This window comes from Etheostoma spectabile, chromosome 8, assembly GCF_008692095.1.
Source record: "Etheostoma spectabile isolate EspeVRDwgs_2016 chromosome 8, UIUC_Espe_1.0, whole genome shotgun sequence".
Taxonomy (NCBI): Eukaryota; Metazoa; Chordata; class Actinopteri; order Perciformes; family Percidae; genus Etheostoma; species Etheostoma spectabile.
Window position 1 is genome coordinate 15,968,996 of NC_045740.1, and position 19,231 is coordinate 15,988,226.

Below are 19,231 nucleotides of genomic sequence, written 5' to 3' on the forward strand. Positions count from 1 at the left end.
CAATGAGAAAGAACAGGGAGATCCTTCCTCAGTTTATTTCATTCTGTGCCTCATTTGCATTAGCGGTTACTTATATGAGAAAAGGTACTGGGAGATCCTTTTATCAGTTTGATTCATTATGTATTTCCATCTGAGAACTGCAGGTGCCTCAGCATGTCTGTCTTTAAAATAATGAGGTGATCCGAGCGTGCCTCTGGTTTTAAAGGCCTCCCTTGAATAGACTTCGTTATTCAACATTCCTTTCTTTTAACTTTTCCACCAACTCAAGACTGATTTGCATTAGAATATAACTCCAAAATGCCTAATTATTCTAGCTTGGTGCGTACCTGTTAGTGAAACATGCTGGAAATACGTAATAAACCCCTGTTCCATCAACAAGTGTAAGGGCACCGGTGCAAGATTGTTCACATTGTTATATCTCTGGCCTTTCATGCTTGGTGGAGTTACTTAGGCTTAAAGTGATGAAGGAGGACGAGGGAGGGGGGGGGGGGTTAAGCAATTAGTGTGTGAAATAGATATCCTCAGCCAGCCCCGCTCTGCCCCGAGTACAAAGTGTTAGTCTGTCAGCAGTATACCTTGACAAGAAGAGAGTGCTCGCTGTTGTTTGTGCTTGCCTGACGACCATCTTGTCTGATTATATGCTGCGTTGACAACGGGGGGGGGGGGGGGGAAATCGGTGCAAAACTGACTGTGTCATTTCTCCGTGGTGACTCAGAGCTTTGACGAATCTATGAAATGTGGCACCTTGACTTGTTTTTCCTTGTGGTTTTACCCATTAACACCCTTTCTTGTACAGCAGCACTGTTACAAAAGCCACATTCAATAACTTGAATTTTTTTTTTTTTGTTTAACAATAAACTCAACAACACAGTAATTACTTGACATTTACAGTATTAGTGTTTATTATGAAAGTTGAAATGTACATTTTACTTTGTCATAGGTTTTGTTTTTAGGCATGATTACACAGATATAGTCCAGATATTTGTGTTGTTTTGGCCCTGAAAATAATGTGTTTAATCAGATCGGTGGCAGATGGAGATCATTACCTCAGAGGGGAAACAGTCATAATACAATCTCATGTGTAAAATACAATTACATGATAAATAAATATGTTTGCCTTGGTTATTTTATCAAATCGTCTTTACAAAATTGTGCTTGTGTCATAAGAAGAATCATTTAAACTGGTTACAGCCCTATGTTTACAGTGTAGTCGAATGTTAAATTTTTAACAAATCTTAAATTCTACATACAAAACAGTTAGCTATTTGTTTTAATATAAAACATTGTTAATAGACTTAAGTGTGTACAAAGAAGTGCAGCTACATAAATAGCTTGACAACTTTAAGAAAGAAAAGAAGCATACATTCACCATTGTTAAGAAATGAAACAATAAAAAAAATGCTTTTAAGAAACTAAGCCTTATACACCTTAGATGTGAAATAGTCGTAAAAGCTTACACTCAAAAGTCAGGAAACCCAGCCGTCATAAACAGTGATGGACCGAAGCTGGTGCACATGTAGCTCCAGTTTTGTGCATGTATTATCATTACATTTAGGTCAAAGACCAAAGCATCTGTTAGCATTAACAAACAAAAAAAACCAGGAGGTTATTCAACAATTCCAGCTGTTTTTGAAGGTACTTCCAGAATCCTCAAAGACTTCTTGGTCCCTCTGGATTTAAAAAAGATCTTGTTCACCACAGAGAAATTTATTGTAAAGCTATTTCCCAAGTTGTGACTCATTTTACAAAAGTGATGTGTCATCTTGCCCCTTTTTTAATGACACAAAAAAACAATATAAAACACAATGGCAATAACTTTCGGGATAAATACACCTGACTTTGTACAAATTGAGAACGGATGCATTTCACCTACAGCTTCCATCTCTAATTGATTGAGAAAATACCTTCAAAACGGCAAAAACTATTATTCAATCTGTTGATTGATGCATTTGTTTCATGTTATATTATGTGCTTGCGTATACATGGCTGTTGATGCATTTTTTTTTGTGCAAAGCAAAGTCCCACAGGGGCGATAAAGGGTTTATTCATTCATTTATCATTTTTTCAGCTAATGGATGGACTAGTCCAAATTGACATCCTCACATAGCATTTTTATGTTGACAAACAGTCAAACCCAATGAAATTCACTATACTAACATACATGACAGAATCTTAACAGTACAACCTTACATTTGAGAAACTGAAGCAGAAAGAATATTTGGCATTCTTGCTTATTTATTACAGAATAATTGCTGATTATCTTCCGTGTTTTAACTCCAGTTAAATCCTCTTCATGTTTCATAAAATATCACCAGGGATTTATCTTTCAGATAAACAGATGCATTCGTCTGTGACTGAAATGTAATGAAAACACACAACATGCACAAACTAGAGCTACTGCATCCAGACCAATAAATTGCAGGGTCAACTGGGTTGTTCAGACGTCTGTGTCCAAGGGTGGAGGGAAGTCGAGACATGGCGACAGCGAGTCCTGACTGTGTGTGGAGCTAATCCCAGTGTCTGAGTCTGTGTCTGTAATGTCTAGAGGGGACATGCTGTGTTTGAGTTTCAGTGTCTGTGAGACGCTGCACTGAGTCTCACTTTTGAGAGGGACAGGACTGGACTTCTCCTTTTCTTCACTGTCCCCAATTTGCAGTGAGCTCAGTTGGGCAGCAAGCTGCCAGCACTCCTGGTCCTTGGAGACCAACGTAGTGTCAAAGTACTTCAGCTGCTTGTCTATTTCTGCAGCTTGGTTGTGCAGGGACACGCCAGTGAAGAGGCTGTTTTTCACTTCATCCTGCAACCTCTCGAGTTCAGCGGTGTAGAACGATTCGTCGGTCTCCAAGGAGATCCAGGAAGCAGCCGCGGCTCCTTCCTGTTCGATGTCCTCACATTGGCTCAGAGGGAAGTTGGCCGTCCTCAGCTCAGCGTCAATGTCCCGGGAAAGCTGAAGGATGAGCGCCTGGTGCCTCTGAACCTGCAGCTCAAGCTGTTTGATTCCATCGCTGTTGTACAGGTATTCCTGCAGCTGCTCGTCGCTGGGCGCCTCCAAACTCTGACCAGCAGCCTGAGCCAGTGAACTCTCGGACTCAGCTTCCTTCTGCGCTTCCAGCTCCAACTGCTCGATGTCCACATCCAGCTCTCTCATGCGTTGAATCTGCTCCCGGATGGCGTGGTCCTGGTTGAGAATAAGCTGCACCATCCGGTCCACCTCGTCAGCACCCGGGGAGCTCTTGCTCTCCTTGTGAAGCTTTTCCAGCTTCCGGAAAGCTTTCTTCACCATGCGCTTTTGCCTCTCCACGGGCAGTGACTGAGTGTGACCGTGCTCCCATCGCTTTGCCTTGGCCCCCTTGGACTTTCCACCCTTCTTGGTGGGCTGAGGCACAAAATCGCTGGTTTTGACTAGAGTAAACTGGATAAAGGGTCTCTGGTCCCCCCAGGCATACCAGAGTCTCAGGATTCTGGTGAGAGGAGGCAAGGCCCTCTCAAAACCCTTCCACCGCTCAACGAGACAGAAGTCTTTGGGTTCCCCGACCAGGAGTCGCTTGCTCTCTGGGATTGACTTGTGATCATCCAGTAATGCCTGGATCATATCTGCACATGTTGTGTGCTTTGTCACTCCACAGACAACCTTGTCCTCGTTGCAGACCGTAACCTGAATCTCCTTTCCTTCCACCGGCTCTGCATCTTTTGTTCTGGTAAAGAGACAGAAAAACAAAGCTTTTAAAGCAATTTTGGCTTTGGAGTGAAACATTTAAAAACCTTAACCCCATAACATGACAAATATATTCCCAACACACAGATGTCAAACAATTACAATTTCCTAAATGTTTTTTTAAAGCCCATTTAGAGTGAGCCAAATGCTCGTCAAGTGCTACTTGCAGCGTTCCTTAGAACCGCTCATCTAATTGCCTTCGCACTCGGCACTGCCCTCCCTTGTGTCCTCAGCAATATACTTGCTGAGGAATATACTGAATATATTCAGTATATTCTACTACTTGTGAAGTTGATTGGATAAACGATTCTTGAGCTATGCAAAGGACAGTCATATAGATGCATACAGCACATTGACGTATGCACTGATGTATGATGTAACGTTTCCGCTCTTTATAGTTGGATTCTGCTTCTGCAGTGCCTCTAAAATCCCCACTGACTTTGCTAATACCCTTATTTTACCTCTAGTGCCACCACAAGGTTGACATTTCTGTTTTTGTGTGAAATATCTCAACAACTATCAAATGGGTTGTCATAAAATCTGTTACATTCATGACCTTTGAACAATTTCTCATAACATTGGTGTTTATCTATTGACCCTATCAGGTCAAATTTTTACTCCAATACTTAAGTTTATGAGTGAATACCTCCAAGCTAATGACACCATTGATTTAAACTCTGATGGTTAACCTGCTAAACATTAGCATGTTAGCAGAGTCATAGTAAGTGTGCTAGCATGCTGACAGCATTTAGCATGCCTTTTAGACTCTCCCTGTGTTTTAATACCCATACTACCATAGTATTTAGTATGCAAGAGTAATGTTCAGTATGTCCCAATAGTGTGTCAAATGCAATATATATCAAACATACCAGGATGTCCTACTGCATCCGATCGGACAACATGTATTTATGGCTATTCTTACCCACAATCCTTTGCCCAGCACAAGAACAAGAGGGTCGAAGTTCAAGTTATGAAGAAGTAGGTTGTCCCAGTTGTATACATACCACATGCAACAGTACATATTTATAAGTGCAGATGCAGTTCATTCTAAAAGTTAAAAAAGAAAAGTATGCGATTTGGAACTCAGTTCTTGTTTATCTTTCTTTAGTACAGTAGAGAGGTAGCAGGAAATGAGAGAATAGAGAGGAAGGATGACATGCAACAAAAGGTCCCCTGGCAGCATTCCAATGACTTTTTTTGTAAACAACTAAGTTTACAAAAGAGTTATGTTCAAATGCTTTACAAGTTTTACATGAGCAGTTACAGAGCTTTACATTCAGGTACGCCACACACACACACACACACACACACACACACACTTTCCTATTAATGATTTAGAAGTCCTGTTGCTACTATAAGTAGTATATTTACTTAAACAGGTCTTACTTTGTTGGTTTTCCATTATGTCAATGAGCAGAAAACTTTGTGCTCTCTGGCTTGATTCTATTAGACTCATCGTTTTACTCATCACAGATGATCATGTAATGGTTCAGTTCTGTGCAATTTAACCCAAAGGCCCTCATTACCTTTTCGTCTGGACCGTAAAACTTGACCTCTGATGGGCCAATGACATCCATTTTTTACATGCTTAATGGACCACCGGTAATATCCAGGCCCTAATATGCAGCCATTAAATGATAGGCACCGGGAATGCAGACATCCACAATATGAGCAAGTAATCAAATAAGTAGATAGCATTGCCAGACATTTCAATTTGATTTCAAGATAAAGAATGATGTATTGTTATTATTTATATGAAAGATAAAATGTTCACAATATTCTGCAGTTCATGTGATTAATTTGGTTTTCTCTGATGCTGACTGCCAAGTGTCTGTCTGAGTGAATTGCTCTTATTTGAAGTTAAAGCCCACTCTGAAAGCAACAAAAATAAGCAGCGTATAATACTCCTGTAATTACAGACAGTTTAATCTCAAAGAAACCAGAGAAAGAGACAAAAAACTGGAGCTCCTCCTCTAACAGTGAACTGCAGACTGGTTTCCAAACCACAGCCCAACATTCCTTCATCCCCAAAATCAAACAGGGAATACTTTAAACTGCTAACAGTAATAAATCAAGATAATGTGCTTGTAATACTGGTTCATGTCAAGTTTCATCTACAGTTAATTTCAGACAGCAAGCTCTGATATCGCTGAGGGAGTTTCGGTGGCTCAGCGAGACAATGTTCAAGTTATCTGACATAAATGGACAGAAACCACAGGGCCAAAATTGTGTTTAACCAAGAGTTCAGTCAGGAACACTCTAGTCATGGATTTAACCATTTATTGCAATAAACAGAAATACAGTTAAGCTTGGTGCTGATGGCTCCGCTCTTGATAATGCTCTTTGGACCAGCCAAGCAGAGAAAAATTTGGCCCTGGAAATTCTGTCCCTTACGGGCCCAATTTCAGACAAGGACGTTATTTGCTTTATAATTGCATGAATCGGCTCATGTGAGACTATGACACCAGCAGCATGAGGCGCACTTACAGGCTTTCATAGTTACATAATACACACACTGAAGCAATTCATAACACCTTCAAATAAACTACCATGACACCATCTTAAAATAGAATGGAGATGCATGCATATTTAAAACATAACATACTTAAACGCAGAAAACACAAAAGTACGAACACGGACCAGATGCAAGCTTTTATTTTGAAAACTCGAAGCCTGACGGCACTAGATGGAAGGCTCCAGCCTGCAGGCAAACAGTCTCGCATATTTTTCTCAAACTAGTGTAAAACGCCAGTGTCGCCACATTTTTATCTTTTTTCCAGCGGCCCAAATCGGCCCAAGAGTGCATCGGCCCTTCTGGCATTCACCAGAGCTGCCAGTCCCCCTATACCCCTGGGTAAAAAAAAAAAAAGAGTGAGCCAAAAAAAAAAATACATTGAAACCAATTTAAACTTTGAGTCATGTTTGGACTCTGAACTAGGAAGGTGGAGGCAAAGCAGCAGCAGTGAGTGAATCGGCGTCAGTGTAGCTGAGATCAGTGAGGACGAAGTGATTCAAAAGTGAGAATGGCTCTTATTGGTGTTTGTCTGATAGGAATAATAATTCAACAATAACTTCGGTGTCTTGCATGAACTAACGCTAAGCCTCTTAAAAATAAAAAAAACTTGAAAAAGATTTTTTCTCTGCCATTTATTTTCCTTTTTTTCAGTTCAAAATAAAGAGAGCTGCATTCAACGATTAGTGCACAACAGCCCTAGCAAGAGCATGTACAATGTTTTTGAATAAAATGAAATACTATAGATGTCCTGGCTATCAAATGTTAGGTGTTCCCCTTGGTATGCAGTACTGGTTTCAGATCTGCACCTTGTGTCATGTAACTGCTTTGTCTTTATCTGAGGAGACAACCTTGGCTGACTGCAGCCCACATTAACCAGTGATCGACACAGGGGAGGGTGGACAAAAACACACATCCTCCGAAGATGATACAGATGCTACCCGCCTGCACGCCAGTGCAAGCAACTGAGATTATATTAAGAATTATTCAAACAGGACAACTTAAATGCTGCATTATCGCTCTGTTTGCTGATTTTACCGTCTGATACCACTGTGTTTTGGTTCCCACACGGCATAAAAAACACACAACTGGAGCATTGTGTAAACTGCCGGTGAATAAGGTCTCAGGAATGCGATACGTATGCAACAAAGCAACAGGCGGGTTAATGGTTATGGAGACCCTCGGAGACGAGCGAGGCAAAGCAAATACCTGAGCTATGCGCAAGCCAAACAAATCAAGCAAGCCTCGGGCAATCAAAGACAAACGACTACAGCGACTTTGACCTTCGTTTCAAACTACCAGCTACTCAGGAACCCCCACAGATGCTACTGCTGCTCTGGAGAGAAAACCCCACATGTACAATAACTCTGCGCATACGCATAATATGTTGGTCTCAACAAATACTGACTATTATAAGCAGAACAGTGTCAGAAATTCAAAAATAATCCAACTATGATCATTTCTGACCATAGTCAGTTAGTCGTGTTGTAATGCAGTGATTCTCAATCTGGGGAGCTAAACCCCCTCAGAGGTCACAAGATAAAAATGAGGGGTCAAGAGATGATTTATGAGAAAGTGAGAGAAAAGTCAGAAAAGAAAATATTTTGGGACTTTTTTTTACGTGAAATACCTCTTAAAAGGTGTGGAATTAAACAATCTAAAGATGTTATGAAGTAAAATCTGGGGGAACTACTCCCAACTCATGAAAATTAGTAGATATACATTTATTACATTATTTTATTTATATCACAACTACATGTTACACTTTTTGAGAAACATCAGTTTTTGTTTAGCTGTATGGTTCTTTATATATGTACTCCATTTAGAGGGACATACTGTACACATGTCATTTTAGTTCAACAGCTGTAGTTATTATAGTACAGAATATTGAGAATATAGATATTAAAAACACATCTCTTGATTTAACTGCACAGTGTTAAGTCTTTAAACTTAGTACCATCTTAACTGATACACTGCAACATTTAACACACACACACACACACACACACACACACACACACACACACACACACACACTGAGGCATCCGAAGTATAAACAGCTTCTTTTTAAAGTGTCACAAGCATGGATGGGAGGATGAATGAAGGAAAAAGTTCAGGGAAGGCAGGAGGGAAAAGTGAACAAAAAGAAGAACATGGACAGTACAGAATTACTTTTCACAACCTCTTTAAAATACCCTGTAAAGTACAACCACTAACACAGGCCTAAACATGTGATAAACGTGTCACATCTGAACATGCAGGTGAATAAACACGCTCTACAGACAATTGGATATTTCAGAAAGGGTAACCCAAGCCCTCAGCTGTGCAGGAAGAGGTACAGCAACGCAGGGAAACACCTGTATTTGTCCTGGGCCACAATCACCAACGCACACACAACATCCTGCCACCACGGTGCCATGGACGGAAGGAAAATGGATTCCACACCGTTCACTATGGTCTGCTTTCAACTCCGCTCTAATGTCAAGAAAGTGTTAACAAATCTAGGTCTGGAATAAAACATTTAATGTCTAGCAGTGTCAATAATGAAGCGCCATGTTAAAATATGTAAACATTTCTCAGAGGCTGATCTGATTTAGACAGCCAGCCAGGACAAACACAAATACTGCACGCACCATTGGGCTGATTGCATCGCAGCTAATATGTTCATAAGGGCTGTCACTTTGGGTGCCATTTGGTATTCATAGTTTGGGATTAAGCTGTGGTTCCAGACTCATCAAATGAGGGTGCCCTCATAGGTCACAGCGTTGGGATATAAATGATAAAGCCCCAATAGACTAAGGATGTATGATGATTAATAGAAATAATAAAATATAAAGTTATATAGAGAGGACGGATGTGAAGAGTAAAGGAGAGTGAGAAACAGGACAGGTTACACCTTCACATTTCACACCTGAGTGAACCCAAGAAACCTGAGCGGACCCGCTTGACCTCCGTTTGAACCACCAAAGCTGGTGAATGAGACATCAGACATGTGGGAAGAAACCACATTAAAATTATATGAATTTTCCATACACGTTGCTGCGTCTGACGATTACTTTGCAGCTCCACCATGGTGGCAAGCCTCTCTTCCATTGTAATAGTCATAATGACATCCTTGTGGACATGAACAATTCCCTCTGTGTTATAACTGCAAGCTACAAGTTACCACAAAGAACTGCATGCTGGTGGTTTGAACAAGTCATAAGAAATGACAGAATTATAGCTTTCCAGTGTCTGTGTGTTTTCTTTCATCAATAGTGATATAAGAGAGATAAGGGGATGCATACAATTCCAACAGAACAAAGCTGCAATAGCATGTCAGTGAATAGATCCTGTAGCTATCACTGTCAGATTAGTCTGGTGGTAATGAATGTATAGGTTTGCTCTTACAAGTGAAAAACAGAGCTGGAATCGTGGATTATAAATAACAATTTAAACATCATTTAAACTGTAAACTGTAAATTCCTGTTAGGAACTCTTGTAAATGGTTGGTTCACCTAAATACAAGAAACATATTTTCTTTTTGAGCTCTAGTCATGGACATTCAGATCATTTTCATATACCCTTCTCTCAGATTTCCGCTGCCAACTTAATAAAATGAAAGTAATAGCAGATTTTTGTGTTGTGCTCTCTGCAATGATGCTGCATTACACACTTAAAGATCCCATGGCATGAAAATTTCACATTATGAGGTTTTTTAACTTGCGTTCCCCCAGCCTGCCTTTGGTCCCCCAGTGGCTAGAAATGGTGATAGGTGTAAACCGAGCCCTGGGTATCCTGCTCTGCCTTTGAGAAAATGAAAGCTCAGATGGGCCGATCTGGAATCTTGCTCCTTATGAGGTCATAAGGAGCAAGGTTACCTCCCTTTTCTCTGTTTTGCCTGCCTAGAGAATTTGACCCACCCAGGAGAGAGAGACATCATGGCTTTCAAACGAGCACAGTGGCAGTTGGTCAAGGCCAGACCTCCACCCTCCACCCTCCTGAATTTTTGTGAAAAAGACTTCAGATGTGGTATTAGAGGACAACTAAGGTCTATTTAACAGCATCCAAAGAGCACCATGTCATGGGACCTTTAAAGAAGATAAAGAGTTGGACTTGCTAAGTAATAAATAAACACAAAGTATGGGAATGTCAATATTGCAGGTAGTTGGTTATAAAGTTATGTATTGGACAAACTAAAGACAAACTTATGATGCCTTGATGGAAGGTTAAAGGTCACCAAAGTTGTTCGAATTCATCATGAGAGGAACACGAATGTTGTTCTAAATGTCACAACAATCCAACCAATAACTGTTGAGACAGCCTCTTGGGGCCCCTACTACTTGGTACCAGACTAAAATATCAACAACTATTGGATGGATGAGTGTGACTTTTCCTTAAGTGGACCACCCAACTACCATCCATAGAGCAAATTGTAGAAGTGACACCTCTCTCTGTACAAGTGTCTTTGGACTTGGGAAAATCTACAGAACTCACTGGAAGGTTTTATGGAACTACTTTCTACTGAAGAAATAAGTCAGTGTAAAAACTATGCATACCACTATATCGGAATTTGGGTAAACCAACTATTTAAAATCAATTGGCGGAAGTGTCATCTGTGGGACATGACATGCCATCCAAACCCATGATCTTTGAATTGTTTTCCATATAAATGTTTAGGCCATACAACTAGTGACCACCATCCAGCTCTAAGTTTTCCCATCCTGTTTGGGAAAGATTTTATCTGCCCGGTCTGTCCTAGAGTGTTTTGAAGCCATTACTCTGCATGGCATCTGGATTCTCGCTATATGACGAGAGAATTGCGGGATCACATATCACATGGAAATCCATCTTGTCAGGCTTCAGGTAATGCATTTTCTGTCCAAACAACCACTTTATCGAACCTATCAGCGTCCGGTAAAGAGCCACTGGCAGCTTCGGTCGTAGTTTAGATATGTGTGACGGTCACGACAGAATGTTAAAAACAACAGTGATGGATGTCATAGACAGATGGCTCATCCCATCACTACGCCAGGTTTTCTTTTAAAAGTGCTTGCCTCTTTTCCAAACAGTTTCTAATGACAGCTTCTCAGATGGTTCTGTGTTACAAACCATCTGGCTCGACAGAATAATTAAACCATAAACGTCCGTTACATTTCAACCAAAGTTGATATACTGTATATAGAAAAAAATGTTACTCTCAAAAACCTAGATACATAGAATGTGGAAAGTGTATACATTGTGTTTTCTGTGTCTGTTTTGTATAATAGAAGAAAGTACACAGTGAAGGAAGTAGAGCAGATACTGGACAGGAGACGCTTCCTCTCTCTTATCTGAAGGAGGATGAGGGATCAGCGAGGAAATAACATCACTTTTCTATCTGAATATTCTGATCTCTGGGATGACTCCCAAACCGATAAGCATCTGTGAGCAGAGACACAACACACCCCTTCCCTGGCCTCCCCTTCCTCTGTAGCAACACCCATCCACCCACCCCACCCCCCTCCCCCAGCAGCAGATCTATGAATTGCCAAATAAGATTTTTTCCAGTGACAATAAATGGCCAACTCCCTTTCAACACAACTGGTATGATATTTCTTGTTTGCTGTGGCTTGCAAATTTGAATCAAACAAACAATTTCAGCTAATTGGTCCAGCGTACAATGTTTTCATGCGAAAGCATTGATTGGGTGACACATGTTAATAGCTGGAACCATATAATTTCAATCCTTTGAGTGTCTGTAAGTGCTGGTTGACTATAAGACACCAGTTTGACGCACAGGACTCCCTGATGATGACGCACATGCTTTGACGTTTACGAAGATTTAAACAAATGTCGATAGCTGTAAGCAATACCATATTTATTTTTAAGGCGAATCAAAGTGTCAAGTTTTAAATGCAACACCATGTCAGCTTCATCTTGTCATTCTTCTGCAAAACATTCAGCTCACAGCAAGTAAAGCTAATCTCCGAAATCAAGCGTTTGACATATCTAAAGATCTAAACACCTGAGGTTAATTATAGTTGCCGCAATGGTAATTACTACACAACATGGGAAAAAAAAGACATCCACTGGAGACAGCCTCAGTCAGACTGTTTGAAGTTATCAAAGATAATTCATCTCAGCTCTGTGTGTGATGTACAGAAAACATCCATTCTGCTGCGGGTGCCACTGTCGAAGAGTTTTTTTTAATTTAACAGAAATTTAGTATAAAAGCCTGTTTTTTCCTGAACTTAAAGAGGCACTATGCAGCTTTTTGCTCAAAGGTTTCTCTATAGAGCTCCCCCTACAGCTTGGGAATAGATATTTTGCAGCTGCTAGGTTTACTTGAGTGACTAACTCCTCGCTAGGTCAGTCTGCCGTGTCCTCTTTCTCTGTTCCTCCAACAATGCTTTACTAGCCAGGACAATAGTGTGAAAAACTCCATTGCCTTGCTACCTTGTTAGCTGGTTCGTGAATAGGCGTATCTGTGCAGTGCCGTGAAGCAATTTGTTACATCGCGAGACCTGGTATCATGCAATACGTCCTGACACTTCGCCCAAACAACCACCATTCAACTCAAAAAAAGTCATATAACCATTCCAATGACTCCAAAGCTGTTCAGTTAAGGTAAATTAAGCTAAAAAAAGGGCATAGTTCCCCTTTAATCCAAAGCCTTTCTGCTGAGTTTGGTGGTAAATGAGTCTTAATAAGTACAGCTAATGAAAATAGTTCTTTACCCACAGTTAAAACCTTCCTGATCCGGGTATTGGCAACATAAATCCAGTCTGCACCCTGCGAGGGATTCAGATCATGACCTAGATACTCCAAAAGAGAAACTCTGTTTACCAACTGTGCACTACAAAAGTTTGCAGTCAACAGTCCAAATCAAATTTGTGCACCGATGAAGGAGGACAGTGTGTGGCTCAATAAATCTAATTTCTTCCACCTTCTCAAAGCTGAGGCTGGATCCCAGCTGCAGCCCTGCACATCAAGATAGCCTCTCAAGGAAATTGCTGAAGCAAATTATACAAATGTGTTGATGACAGGATCTCAGTCGACCTGAAGTAAAAATGTTCTTTGATGCTGGTGTCCCAGATGAGAAATAAATAACATTTGCACTTTGTAGTAATTACAGAGCAAGAGGAGGGGAAAGGCTCTTCTAAGTTGATGTTCAGTACAGTGTGCTTTGACAGCAACAAGAGAACCACCATCAAAGGTCATATATTACTCAAACTTTCCACAATGGGGAACTCACACCTTCTTACACCAGTTTCATTTAGTTATGATGTCGAATTAAGAGGCAAATATGTATGCATGAAAAACAGCTACTCCTAAAGCTGGTTGATATTGGTTTAAAACAATAATTGACAAAACAAAATAAATAACCCATAACCATTGGTGGAGGAATTATTCAGATTCTTTACATAAGCAAAAGTACTAATACCACACTGGTAAAATACTCTGGAACAAGTAAAGGTCCTGCATTGAGATTGTTTTGTCATGTAAAAGTACAGTATGTACATATCGTCAGGAAAATGTACTTAAAGTATCGAAAGTAAAAGTAGACTACTCAATGCAGAAAAATCCTCACATTTTAGAAAGTGGAAACGGTCCAAACAGTTCTGTGTTTAATCGGCTAATCATTTCAGCTGGATTTATAGGCCTATAATTTGTTGGGTAGTTTATTTTCTAACAAAACACTGTATTTCATGAACTGAATGTGCAGGGTTTAAAATTAGCAATATTCACCAGCCAAATACTGGTAAAATATGCAAATGTGAAATGATTTGCCTCACTCACTAGCCAAAACAACAATGGTAATCTATTAAGTGGCTGGTACAATCTGAACATTCAGCCATTTGGCTGGTGGACAAAAAGTTTATTTTTGTGTTTTGTGTGCAAAAATCTTAACTTGTAAAGTATCTAAAGCTGTCAGATTAATGTAGTACAATATTTATCTCTTGTGTTCTTATGTACAGTACTTGAGTAAATGTACTTAGTTACGTCTATAGAGATTCATTTATGCATCCAGGTAATTGTAGTTTCAACAAAGCTTTAATTTAAAAACACTGGATTAAAAATATAAAATACAAGAAGTTTTAGTGTTCATCCAAACAACTTTATCAGTTGTTAAGTGTGCACAGGAAGTAATTCCGGTCTTAATACACAATGTACTTAGGAACATTCCCCCACTGTCCATAACCTAATATTCTTAATAAGTTTATAATTTTTCCTTGTGGTCCCTTGTGCTTAAAGGTGCTTTTGTCTTAAGGTGTATTTATATGTTGCTATAGATTTACTTCGGTTGCATTTGGACTGTCGCCTGCAGAATCTTTCTACTTTGATATAGGAATCTGATGCGCACTGCGTGCGTAAATTTCCCTCCTCAACAGTCCTTTCCAATAGCTGTACTCGGATAAAAAACCACACTCAACACGTTTCCCGTTAAGAAACCGTACACATCAAATTACCTGTTTTTCTGTCGAGCTTTCAGGAAGTTTTTTCCAAACGGAGCCATGACTCAGGAGCGCGAGGAAAATCGACCAGCAATCCGAATTGCGTTACAGTCCCAACATGGCAGGACGTCGGACACTTTGTGGAGTGTTTCAGAAAAGTTGAAGGGTGTTCCGACTGCAATTCTGTCCGCCCCATCCAAGGAGCGGAGGGAGGTGTTTCCCAGACTATACTGGCATTTATTGGTGTGTCTCTGTCGCCTTCCACCTGCAGCAACGACCTGAGAAACGACCACCGAGAAAGAATAAAAAGAGAGAAGTAAATATACAAAGTCACACTGTTCTGTGAAAAAAAACTTTAGGAATTAAAAGGAAATGCGAAATCAAATTAAATTCCTTTTAAGTACCATGTGCACACATATTATAAAAACAAATAGATTACATAATATACAGGAAAGTAAACACATATTCTTCATATTGGCTTCATGTGTTAGGTGAGTCTACAAAATTCCTAAAAGTGCTATAGAGAGGCAAAACTAAGTAATGTTAAAACATGATTAGAGCTTAACAGGAGCAGTACAAGACATGCAGAGCAACATGCAACCTCTTGGCGTTTAGTAACTGGCTCTCCCTGCTGGATTCAAATGACAGATGGAATCCAGCCTACTTCAACTGTTTTTCATGCTTTAAATCTCTTTTGAAGAATCTTTTCCTACTGGGATATTTGCTCTACACTGTACACTAAAAATAAAATAAATCTCTGTGGGGACCAATTAGTTGAATATGGACAAGTGACACTTTGTGGTTTTAATTCAAAGTGGATTTTATTTGATAGTGTACCACTTCAGTCACCTTTTTGTATAATTACAATGAAAGGCTACCACGTTTAAAATGCCATATTCCTTTAGTTTTGTGTTTTGTAAGAGATCATCGTCATTGCTGAAATGCAATGGCCAATTAATTATGTATAGCCCTAGAGGCCAAAAGCAGCGGTCTAATTGTACAGTAAAGTGAGGAATTTATTTAATTATGTCCCGAAGAAAAGTTTACTGTTGACAGGAATGCTGCTAAAATATCATCAACGTGATTCATTTTTGTTCATGTGAAGTCCACACTAAAGCAATAGCACATGAAACAGACAACAGATAGAGCGGCATATGTCTCTGATGGGATTTTAGGCCTACTGTGTGTTAACATTGCATAATATTCATCACTTATCTATTAAACGATTAACTATCAGATACATCCCAGTTCTGGGTTAGAAATACGGTTTATCAGAGTAAAAGAATGAAAAAGGAAAAAACAAACATCTAATAAGATAAGAGGATCTAAAATTGATCCTTGAGGGACTCCTTAACATGTAAGAGTATTTGTTTGACCAAGCCATAACCTTTAGCAAATGATTTAGGGTTAAAGACAGCATTGAATGGATGACCTTTTTACTTTTATTTATTAGTGCTTCGTTAAGAATCTTTTCACGTTTGTTTTCTTATCCGTGGGGCACAGGATACATATGTTTATTTAAATATGCATATCCGTAATATGTAGTGGTTTTGACTTCAAATAAAAAAAATTAAAAAAACTCAAAATGGAACAATGGCAAGGTTTTTACTGCTGTTTCCAAATTAAAGAATTATCTTTTATCCTAATCTGAAGCCAACATGGAAGAGGTGTCCTCAAAATATTCTGTGACAACTGGGCAAACTCCATCAGCGGATAATGATCACACAATATGATAAAGAAGTTTTAGAATCAGTACTAAATTGACCTTGTAGTGAGATTTATCAACTAAAGATGTGTTTCAAAAGAAACATATAACAATAATTTAAGTTCTATTTCAAAGATAATTTTATAGCAAGCATAGATGTGGCATTATTTCTACTGAGAAGGTTTAATATTGATACAATTCTCATTCAGCTCTAAGAGTGAATCTTTGTTGTGCATCCTCCCACATCATACCTGCATCCCGTCCCTGGGAGACAAGTGCAAAACAACTATGTGCATTCATGAGGTGAAATAACCAAATCTCCAAAAGCTTGACGCAAAAACCCTTTCGCCCTGTGATGCCAAAGTGACGTATGATGAAACGATGACACAGGATGGAAGAGACAATATGATGAGACTGATGAATGGATAGATGGATGGATGGATGAAGGGAACTGTTTCATTGGGTGGGAAGGTGGGGGTGGAGATCAGACTGATTTTATGACATCACATTGGCTCTTATAAACTGAGGGAATGGAGCCCTCTGCACTTCACATCCAACCAGAAAACTGCAAGGAAGGGGAAGTGTGTGTGGAGTTTGAAGAGAAGAAGAGGAAGAAGCAGCAGCAGCAGCAGCACTAGAAATCCCCTCTCCAGCCTCTCTAGTCAACTGTTTCTGACCTTTAACCTTATGGACTAGATTTCTCCTCAGGTGAATTCTTCACTGTGGGATTCTTATTTTTTTTTGTTGGTTTTGTTTGTTTTCTCATCAAGATGCAGGCACATTTGGCATGTATGCTTCTCCTCTGCTTTACATATGGTGGACTTTGTACAGGTAAGCACCAGGACTCTTTTAACAGGTTTTGCATTTATGCATCATTTTATGATTAATAAACATTTACTTTATTCAGAGTAACAAAATAGGGATAAAGCCTTAACACGCAGAGTATGGAACTTACTGTATGCAACAGGTTCATCAGTGTGGTTGCAAATATGGAAAAACTGCAAATTCTAAATCATAGAAATATTTTGGTTTAAAAAAAAAAGAATTTTGCACATTAAAGCTTTTTCATAACATTATGGTTTTCGGAGTTTGGGTATGTAGATTAAATACTGACATATCCTGGCTGCTGCTGATGATTAACTCTTAAGGTAGTTACTCCATTTTTCTGGTCCCATAATTTATGAAAATAACTTCAGGAGGCTAATAACTTTAAAACCTGACTTAAATTCTTTGGGAGTTCCCTAAATCAATAATTTGTCACCTGTTGAACACTTAAAGGTATCTACCAACAAATGGCAATGTGTGCTGAGTTTTGGCTCGGCTTAATTTGTCTACCCATATCGCTTCAGATGTAAATGTTGCAAACGTTTATTAAGTACAGATCACAAAGAAGATCAAACAGTCACATTGATAAAGAGCATGCTATATTTCAATATCTCATTGACAATCACTCAGGATTCACTTGGTTAACGCTTGGTTAGATTTGAATGATAGTTATATTCCTGTTATCTTTCTAACTGATAGACGTCGACCAGGATCAGCGAGCGCTGGAAGAGGAGCTACTCAGCAGTCTCTTCACTCCTAAGGTACAGCATCCCTCTCTTTTTGCACCTGTGACATCAGAGACTGAGTGTCCAAAAAAAGCTACAACCCACCCGGTCAACTAGTGACCCCCCCCCATATAACTCCCTCTTACCCAACACACAGGCTGCCGCCCAGGTGTTCTTTCTTGGAATCTGGATCCACGCTTCAGTCACAGCCTCACCTTTTGGTCGTGTTCATGCTGACCCTGGAGATGAATATTTTGCCTTATAGGTTATTTGTGTCACTCAGGTTGGTTTTAATTGGGAATTGATTACTTTTACACAGTTCAGTTATGCAGAGCACAATTAATAAAATCAACACACTACAACTTCTACACTTGCGGGCATGTCCTTTTGAGATGAAAATAAGAGCCGAGGGATGTTAATCAGTTATATCTTCATGATTTTTTAATGCACTTGTCTGGTGGTGGATTATGGCCAGCCAAAGCTGAGGGAGCAATCAGAATCAGAAAAAGGATGCATTGTCAAGGAAGTAATACCTAAGCCGCCTACACATAAGCGATTTGCTCTGCCCCCTACCTAGTGGTATGCAGAGAGCAAATCGCTCTTGTGTAGGCGGTTTAGGTAACAGCAAGGCACAGAGCACATATTTGTCGTCAAGGGTGGCAAGGAAGCAAAGTTCCCATTACTGGGTAATGTCATGCTCTTATCTCATTGGTTGCACTTTCGAAAGGTCAGCGGCAACTAGGTCAAAGTTGAAATAATTTGAACTTTGAGCACAACGCAAAATGGCAAATCTGAGCGCTGTGCGACGTCACTGCCCTCCCCATGGGAAATCAATGGAACGGCCGCCAAAAAGCGGTTTTGCAATAAACAAAAAATGAATACCGAAACAAATTAGATTAGATTCAACTTTATTCTAATCTAATTTATGATATGTATAAGTGTATGGATTAGTGCAGGATGTGCTAAAGTTCAGAATATATAGAATGTGCAGTGGACAAGTCTATAGTCCAGGATTCGTGAGAGTGGAACTAGAGGCACGAGGAGACAAATGGCCAAGCTTAATAGGATTCAGATGGACCTGACAGCATCATAACGACACATCTCCCAGCCTTCTCTCTGTCTCTGTGATAAATAACCGGGGTACTCGTACGGAGATGTGACGGTGACAAATCAGCCATGTGATTCATTGCTACTGATGCTCGGAGGTTGCTCAGGGGTGATGATTGTAATAATAACTTGCAGAATTGACTGATAGAGTGCTCAAGAGGCTGGAAAGTGCAGTGTGGTAGAAGATACTTGTGGATCTTTATCTTAGCTACGTACATGATCTTT

General features: G+C 39.8%; 2 protein-coding genes across 3 annotated transcripts in view; one reads left to right on the forward strand and one right to left on the reverse strand.

The window, feature by feature from the left end:
• Positions 1–900: 900 nt before the first annotated feature.
• On the reverse strand, positions 901–14,909 carry rassf9 (Ras association domain family member 9). The gene is made up of 2 exons (XM_032524071.1): positions 14,660–14,909; positions 901–3,695 (listed from the first exon to the last, which is right to left on the reverse strand). The coding sequence occupies exons 1-2, from the start codon at positions 14,704–14,706 to the stop codon at positions 2,438–2,440; spliced, it is 1,305 nt and encodes a 434-aa protein (XP_032379962.1). The 5' UTR covers positions 14,707–14,909; the 3' UTR covers positions 901–2,437.
• A 1,690-nt stretch (positions 14,910–16,599) lies between these two features.
• The window catches only part of nts (neurotensin), a 6,371-nt gene continuing 3,739 nt past the window's right edge, over positions 16,600–19,231 (forward strand). The window contains exons 1-2 of one of the 2 annotated variants that reach the window (XM_032524450.1): positions 16,600–17,180; positions 17,868–17,935. In XM_032524450.1, coding sequence (XP_032380341.1) covers positions 17,120–17,180; positions 17,868–17,935 — 129 coding nt within the window. In that variant the 5' untranslated portion in view covers positions 16,600–17,119. The remainder of the gene's footprint in view (positions 17,181–17,867; positions 17,936–19,231) is intronic. The other variant, XM_032524451.1, reaches the window with a different exon arrangement.

Coding starts and splice junctions, on each gene's coding strand:
- rassf9 (XM_032524071.1), bottom strand. CDS start 14,706: ATGGCTCCGTTTGGAAAAAACTTCCTGAAAGCTCGACAGAAAAACAG. Junction 3,696..14,659: donor AAAGCTCGACAGAAAAACAG/GTAATTTGATGT, acceptor TCTCTTTACCAG/AACAAAAGATGCAGAGCCGG.